At 39.3% G+C, this 8804-nt stretch overlaps 1 protein-coding gene across 2 annotated transcripts in view; it reads left to right on the top strand.

Moving 5' to 3' along the window:
- The first annotated feature begins 265 nt into the window (after nt 1-265).
- Nucleotides 266-8804, top strand: part of DCX (doublecortin) — a 165034-nt gene continuing 156495 nt past the window's right edge. Inside the window, exons 1-2 of one of the 2 annotated variants that reach the window (XM_039874766.1) lie at nt 266-296; nt 2026-2411. In XM_039874766.1, coding sequence (XP_039730700.1) covers nt 2048-2411 — 364 coding nt within the window. In that variant the 5' untranslated portion in view covers nt 266-296; nt 2026-2047. The remainder of the gene's footprint in view (nt 297-2025; nt 2412-8804) is intronic. The other variant, XM_039874765.1, reaches the window with a different exon arrangement.

The raw sequence follows: 8804 nt of genomic DNA, 5'->3' as shown, positions 1-8804 counted from the left end.
ATTTTGAACTTGCCTGTGCAATCTTTTTGCTACCATGCAATTTCCTGTTGGTTATAAATGAAACCTTTCTAGCTGTTAATGCAGCCTATGGATTGAAAAAAAAGCATGTAAGTAATCATAGGAGGTTGGGGGTATTCACTAAACCTCAGTATAGAGGAGATGCTGGACAAGGCACTAGGACCTAGAAGGCATCTATCCACCCTGGCAGGAATTTCTTGCTTGGAGCTCAGACAACAAAGGCATAGAGAGATTGGTTTTCTTTCTTTCAGCATCTCCACCCAACCAGCAGAAAACCGGTGAGTGGGGCTTTTGAGTGATTTTCAGGCAGATTGTAACAGATGTCAAACGGGAAAAGCACAAGGCAAAGTGTGTGCTCTCTCTATCTTTCTTTTTCTCTCCTTTTTTTCCCTGCCTTATTCTTGGATTTTTTTTTTTTTTTTTTACCCAGCCTCTACCTGGGATTTTCCTTTGGAAAAGTGAGTTTGATATTTCTTTGTTTTCACTGTGATGTTGACTTAGAATAATACCACCCCTGTTCCTAAAGCAAAGCCAAGCGTTACTGGCATGCCTGGGGAAATGCTGCTTGTCTTGAGGAGATGAGGTCTCTTACCACTGCAGGTTATCTGACAGAGACAATGCTGAGCTCAGCACAGGTTATAGCGACATTGGAAGAAAAGGGAGACTGAGCCTGGCAAACCTATTAGGCACCAGTCCTCCTTTATTTCTTGCCCTTCTGGTCCCTCGCAGATATCTCAATGTGGCAGTGTGTAGCAGCTGAGCCTTGCTTGCTTTGTGAGTCCTTTTATTCCCATCTGTGAGATGCATGTTAATAGTTCTGTTCCTAATCTGTCACTACCTTTGCTAGTGTTTGAGACTTCTGCTGTATTTGGTTTAATGTTTTGATTTTCTTTTTCTTATTCTTTTTTTATTCAGTAGAAGTAAATCTGAACAGATGACCATCTTTTTCCTAGGCTATAACACCTAGGTACTAGACAAGTTTGAGGTCAATTGCCTGCTGTAAGGGCAAAATGCCCCTTCAGTCAGGGTAGAAATCCAGAACAATGAAAGGTGTGCTTGCTTCTAAAGATCTCATGTGCTGTTCAGGGATCCACTTGGGAATCTTTCAACAATTAAATTATTCCATTGAGAGGTGGGGCTGCATTGGTAGGAAGGAGATAAAGCACATGAAAAAAAAAAAAGAAAAGAAAAGAAAAGAAAAGGATTTTGTGATCACATGGTACCAGAGGGCAGCAGAGCTAATAACATGTTAAAAAACTGATTTTTCTAACCCTTTTTTCTCCCAGCTTATTTCTTATGAATGTTGGATAGCTGCACCAGCTTTGTGGGGAAAGGGTTTGATGAATAGCACAAAGACATTGGCTATTCCCCAGAGGCTGTCCCTTTAGAGGAGAATTCTACTTTATTTTGGGGGGAGGGTATGCATTCATTAGAATAGGAAAGAGGGTTTTGAATAAAATTAAAACATTCCCCTTAGTACTCATTTTACTGAGATGCAAAGATTGCTTCCTAAGCTGCAGATGCTAACATTGGGTAACTCCTGTTCTCTTTAAGGCAAATTTTATCAGGCTATGGATTCATTTACAACTGTTAGTCATGTGAGCATGTGTGAGGAAACAGATGCCAGTTTTAATGTATTTAGCCTGAAGTTACAATTTGATAGGAGCCACTGTCAGTAGGTCCCAGGATTTTAAGCTATTTCAAAATCCCTTCCTCTCCTCTGTTTGGAACGGTGCCAAAAGTACCTCCCTCTCTATCTCTCACCCCAACCCCCACAACCACCAGCACCCCCTTAGCCCCTCCTTCTTCTCTATTAAGATCAATATTCCTGCAGGTCAGGGGCAAGCAGCAGATGGGTCACGGGCTTTTATCAAGGAGTTCTTTTTACAAGCAGCAGATTGCAGATCTGGATCTGGCTAATATTTAAATTCCTTTCTTGCTTTTTTTTTTCTCCCCACCACTTTTTCTTTGCCTCTTTTCGCCCCCACCCTTTTCTCCGACACTCAGGTCTCTGAGGTTCCACCAAAATATGGAACTTGATTTTGGACATTTTGATGAAAGAGACAAGACATCCAGGAACATGAGAGGCTCACGGATGAATGGGTTGCCTAGCCCCACTCACAGCGCCCATTGTAGCTTCTACCGAACCAGAACCTTGCAGGCACTGAGCAATGAGAAGAAAGCCAAGAAGGTACGTTTCTACCGCAATGGGGACCGCTACTTCAAGGGGATTGTGTACGCTGTGTCCTCTGACCGTTTTCGCAGCTTTGACGCCTTGCTGGCTGACCTGACTCGATCTCTGTCTGACAACATCAACCTGCCTCAGGGAGTGCGTTACATTTACACCATTGATGGATCCAGAAAAATCGGAAGCATGGATGAACTGGAGGAAGGTAATTAAAGGAGTGGGTGGTGGCCCTTGGTGGGAGGTGGCATCATTGGTTATGGCTACATTCCTTGGATTTCATTGAAAGAAATTAGGAAATAGATTTCTCAAAACACCAGGTTGATGATTAGGCTTTTGATTCTATAAGCATCAACAGGGGCCATTAGCCATTACCCTTCATGGCCTTAAGACTTTGCTGGGGTTGAAATATAGATGGTTGTGATAATGCATTGTGCTTACCCACCAGGGTATACAAAGTAAAATCCAAATTGTCATTTACTCTAGATCTTGTTCATAAGTAACTCTAAGTAACACTATTGGAGCAGAGCACGAAATCATTAAAGTGTTAAATGAGGAAAGAAATTTGGTCGGGTTAATAGAAAATACACCCAAATATCCTTTGAACTACTAAGAGACTATTTGTGAATTTCAACTCATAGAAATATGCACCCTTAAGGCAGGACTTCCTGGATATATTCACAAAGGATTAAACTTTTAGGTAAGTGGTCACTGCTCAGCTGTTGCTTCTAAAAAGCCCACTTCAGGGCGTGTCTCTAAAGCTGTAGGTATGTCTGGTATTTTAATAAAGACTATTACTATTAGAATAGGAGCTGACTCACTGTACCTATTCCCTTTAAATCCTCTCTACATTTTGGTTTTGCAATTGAATTTTATGACTAGATTGCTGAAAATCCTGACAACTTGTATACCCACTTGAAAATAAGGAAGATCCCAGGTCTTACAAACTCTTGCTAAGCCATGAAGTCTTTTTTTTGTGTTCATTTAGAAAATAGATCTTGGGATGTGTTCATATATTTTACTCTATCAAATCAATTACATTGAGGATGCCTCCCTACACTCACTTTTAAATTGGTATAACATACATGAGCAGTTTAACTTGACACAGTGCTTTAAAGGACAGCCTCAAGGAGTGCTGATAATGAAAATGCCCCTCTGCAACCTTTCCCCCACTCCCTAATGCTCCCTCCTCACTTCTTCTATTCCTTGAGCAAAGGTGATTTTAGAGCAGACAGATGTCTAGGGAAACCAAATTATGAAACAGCTGACAAAGAAGGAAAAACAGCACATTCAATGACTTGGTGTGGGAGTGCCCCACCTCCACTTCACTGCTTTTAGGTTTCTTGTGGTACTAGACAAAGGAGCAGGAGAGCTTCTCTTGTACAAGACCGCATTCTCACAAGTAGCTGTTGTTTCCCAAGTCAGGTCATGTGATGCTGACCATATGGCTATAGGATCTGGGTCTCAGGGTTCAAGTCTGAGGTTTGCCTACATAGCTGACCTTGAAAAACAATGCTGAGGAGACTTGGGTTATTTGATCATATGCTGGATGGCTAGGCTGAGGTTAATCCTAGGCTTTTCCTTAACATTGAAAGATTGGCCATCCTAACGTATATCTTTAAATAGAGTCATGGCAATCTTGAAGGGCTTGAAGCTAGGTAGAGGGAGCTGTCCAATAGAGTAATCAATAGGATGTCTTTTGTCACTGTAAAATATACATCTTAGTCGACTTCGAGGGGTTTTCTTGTAATAATTTTCTTGTAATAATTTTCATAAACAAAGCGCCCTGAATCATCCACTATGTCCTCAATTCCGCTAGCTGCGATCCTCTAAAGACCATGATAAACATTACGGCAGACTTCTGAACCAAGTGACATTGTATTCAGAGTAAAGATTAGAATGTTCTTGTGTCAGATATAAGCAAGTTGTCATGCACAGATTTTTTTTCCCCCCAAAATATATTTTTGATATGTTTTGTTCAAGGACAAACTCTTGATGTTGATTTTCCTCCCTGGATTTGTGTGTGTGTTGTGAGAATCTTAGTTCAATATAGGTAATAAATGTAATTTTGAAGACTGTAGCTTCCTTTTCTTTTGATCTTTTTGAGTCCTTCTAGATTAGACTCCTCTCATCTACTACCCCAGGGTGCTGCGGTAATGTTTCCTGGTGAATTCCTGGACTATGTATGAATATGGTTCAGTTGCATTTATTTATATGTCATCTACAACCACAAGCTGTAGTGGCCCTCAATGTTTCCCCCCCATTCCGGAGTACTATCATTTAGTCAAGGAAGTTCTGGAGTATGTCTGGGATAGTGTTTGAGAAATGTAACCAGTCTTCCCACTACCATAGAGCTAGATGAGAAAAGGCATTGGGATGAAGAAGATAAGGAAAGAGGATCTTTTTCTTTCCTATTTTGTCCTTTGGAACTGCTCATCTAGGAATGGAAGATGAAAGTCCTTAGACTTTTTTCACTTTTGGAAGAAGTTGAATGAAATATTAAAAAATTCATACACATTGTTTCCCATGAGACTTGAAAATGTTTGGAGAAATCCCTGGGTAAAGAATCAGGGGCATTGGGTTCTAGTCTTAGGGGCAAAATAGTATAATGAGAAAAGAAAAGAAGTCTTTGGAATCATATTTTGTTCAAATCTAAGATCAGCCACTGGCTAACTTATGTGCCCTTGAGGAAAATGTGTCATTTTGACTTCCTAAGCCTCAGTTTTTCATCTGTAAAGTGGGAATAACTGCTTTGAGAATTAAATAAGACAATGAATATTAAGTGTTTTTAGTATTCTGCCTGACACACAGTATCACTTAATAAAGGGTAGCATTTACTGCTTGAGTAATCCTAGTTTATAGCTGGTTAGTTAGATGACCATAGGTTTGTCCTTATCATGGTGACTAATTTCTCTCTTTTAAAAACAACTCTTTTTAAAAGACAACTTTGCTAAGGTATAATTTGCATGCCATAAAATTCACCCATTTCAGTGTACAATTCGATGATTTTTAGAAAATTTACCAAGTAGTGCGACCATCACCATAATCTAGTTTTAGACCATTTTCATCATCCTAAAAAGAAACCCTGTACTGATTAGCTGCCACTGTCCATTTTCCTTATCCTTTCTAGCCCTAAGCAACAATTAATCTACTTTATGTATCTACAGATTTTCCTATTCTGCACATTTTATATAAATTGAATCATACACTATGTACTTTTTCGTGTCTGGCTTTTTTCACTTATAAAAAATATTTTCAAGGTTTATCCATATTGTACCATGTAGGAACACTTTATTCCTTTTTATTGAAGAATAAAATTCTATTGTATGTATAGACTGCATTTTGTGTATCTAATGTAGTATTCTTATCTATAAAATGAGACTTGTAATACCTGCTTTCTTTATTAGGGTGGTTGTAAGAATAAAATTAGATAATAGATATTGTAATACATTGACAAGGTAAACCTACAGCTACAAGATACCATTATTATTAATGATGTAACAATAATAATAGTAATAATGATGATGCTAGTGAGGGGTTGGAATGGCCAGTACTTCCCAAGCCTGGCTGCCTTTAGGAATCTTGCAGAGCTTTAGAAAAATATAAATTCCTGGGCTACGCCCCAGATCTTTTGAATTAGAACTCCCAGGGCTAGGGCTCCAGAATCTCTTACAAATCTCTCCAGGCGATTCTTATGAGCACTTAGACTTGGGAAGTACTGGGTTAGGTAATCTTGATGGTACCCTTCAGCTAACTACAGTGGTGGGAGTTCCTAGGAATGCAGAAATTCTTGTTTTTGTTTTTTTGTTTTTTGCTTTGTAGATCTTTAAGGAATAATGGAGCACAGAACATACTATGTTTTCAAATGGCCACATTATTAAACATATAGCCTAAAGTGAAATGAAATAAAAAAAATAATCATTTAATAATCACTCTGGCTTCGTGGCACTGCTTTGTCTAACGTTACCAGTCTACTTACTGTCTGAGGTTAGATACTGCTGCTAGATACTGCTGCTAGAAACTGAAAATAACAAAGGGAGAATTTTGGACTAAAGTCAAGTCATTGATGTCAGCTTTTCCACAGCTCCTTGGTTACACCAAGGGTCTTATCAGAGCCATATAGAACGTGGCCCTTATTCCCTATATTTCTAGTGGGTCAATGATGAAATCCAGGAGTGACTTTTCCTTTTGCCTCGCTTATTCTTTGATTGTTGAATATTTCTCTTTCTCCTCATATTCTGTCCAAATCTTTTCCCCACTTTCTTTAATGTGAATGCCCAGATCAATCTTTGGGGTATTCATTTTGAGCAATATTATGCAGACCATGGGACAGAATATTTACAAGTGGGACAGCTTTGTTAGAAAATCTGAGCTGTGTAGTGACACTAACTACATCCGTTTCCTTTGTCATAGCTTGTTCCATCCAATGAGATGAAATCACCTTCTCATTAATGTATCCTCTGGTTACTTAAAGCAAGCATGTTGCCAAAGAGGGGGATTTTAGGATACTTGGGAGATATGCATCTTTAATAGGTATGAAAATACAATAAAGTACCATTTAATATACTTCTTCATGAGTGATGAACCTCCTTGAAAAAGGAGAAATCTCAGGATGGAGTGCTTTTTCACTGAGAGAATATAAATGTTTAATATTTTTAAAAATGGTACCCTACTGAAAGTAAAGAGATATAGACATTAGATCACCTTGAGCCCACAACTTGTTCCCTTCTTGCCCTTTCAGCTGTGCTTCCATGACTTCATTTCCTTACCTACTCACCCTGAAGCACTTTGTCAGTTCCAACAAATTGTCACCTTGTTTGGCTCTTTGAAGCTAGCTTTCCCTCTAGGCTCCCAACAGGTGGGAAATGGCCCTTGGAAACTGTAGCTGGATGGGAACCCAGCTGTATGAAGGTGAAACACACCTCACCCAGTTTCCAAGTGTCAGGCTGCTGAATGTGCAGGAAGCACCAAGCTCTGGCAGCAGATATTGCTGACATATGCAAAAATCAAAACAAGGAAACTTCGATCTAGAGAAATAGCACATTTGATGTCTTTCTAGTAGTAGAAGTAGAGAGTCATTGATGGTGGGCACCTATTTCTTTAACATTTAATTACCATAACAGCTTTGTCTCCTAAAGCATATTTGAGATAGAAAAAAGAAGAAAATTCCTTCTTATAAATCTTTAGGACGGGAAGAGTCTCAGATGTCACTAGTGCAATACCTTGAATTTATAGATGAAAAAGTGGAGACTCAGAGATTAAGTGATTTGCCTGAGGTCACACAACTTGTAAATACCTGGTTGGTATTTGGATTCAGGTCTGACTCCCTGAGTCACTGCTTTTAATGGCCATAAATAATCCGTTCTCTGGTGGAGGCTGCTGATAATGGGGGGAGGCTATGCATGTGCGGGGCCAAGGGGCATATGGGAAATCTCTGTACCTTATCATTAATTTTGTTGTGAACCTAAAACTGCTCTAAAAATAAGCTTAAAAAATTCTTGCCTTCGGTGTGCATCAGCAGTGGCAGCAAATGGCTTTGCTGGTTGTTAGCCATAAAGCTCCTATATTTGGCATTTGCAGCAACTGGAGGCCTCCTTTCAACCAGCAGGAAATCTTATCTTTGAGGCCTAAGACCCGGGCAGTGCTCATGTTATATGATGATTATAACTCAATTCCGAGATGGGTACCCTTGCTTCTATCTCTTTTCTTTCCTTCAGTTTCTATGCCTCTTCTTTTCACTTCCTTCCTTGCAAACTTTTCTTCCTTCTTTCCTTCTTCGCTCTTTCCTTCCTGTTCTCTTCAGATTAAGGCCTTAATAATAATAATAGCTAGAATTTATCAAGTGCTTACTAGGTACCAGGCTCTAGGCTCAGCACTTTATATCCATCATCCGATTTGTGCCTCACAACAACCTTCTGAGGTAGAGATTGTTATTATCATCCTTACTTTGCAGACAAGTAACTGAAGCCAAGGGAGATTAAGTAAATTGTCCAATGGCATACAAGTAGGAAGTACTGAGGACCCCATTCAAACTGACATCACATCAGCTGTTCTCTTTTTCCATTACTCTAGGTTGGGTACAAAAGGAGATAATGGAGAGACTGAAATATACGTTTGGAAGGTGCTTAACATAGATTTTGCTGAGGGCTGGGTCTTCTGGAAAGTTCTTGGGTGCCATATGATACTATTGCTCTCTGTCATCATGTTCATTTGCATCTGAGGTGGTTATTCACACTCATAGTTCAGAGGCTTAAGAGGTTTAAGAGATGGGAGAAAAAAAAAAAAGGTCCAGAGGAGACTATTGATGAATGAAATCATAAATATATAGCCTTACACATTTACACACCACCAGTTGTCTAACAAAGTTTTAAAGTATATGACAAATTGTAGAAAACATCTGATTTAAAGGCAGTGACCTCTTGAAAGGTGTCTATGAATCTGGTGGAGTGCTAAGGCAATAGGCCATTTCTAGAGTGTGGGGATATTGGCTGTAAATATATGGGGGAAATGAAAGATTCTCTCTTCATCCTTTTAAGTCACAAATTAAAAACCTTAGACTGTAATCACTTGGGTTGGTTTGGAGTAGCCAACAAGGAAGCCA

Source organism: Pteropus medius, unplaced genomic scaffold, assembly GCF_902729225.1.
Source record: "Pteropus medius unplaced genomic scaffold, Ma_sr-lr_union100, whole genome shotgun sequence".
Taxonomy (NCBI): Eukaryota; Metazoa; Chordata; class Mammalia; order Chiroptera; family Pteropodidae; genus Pteropus; species Pteropus medius.
This window is presented reverse-complemented; position numbering and strand designations above follow the sequence as displayed.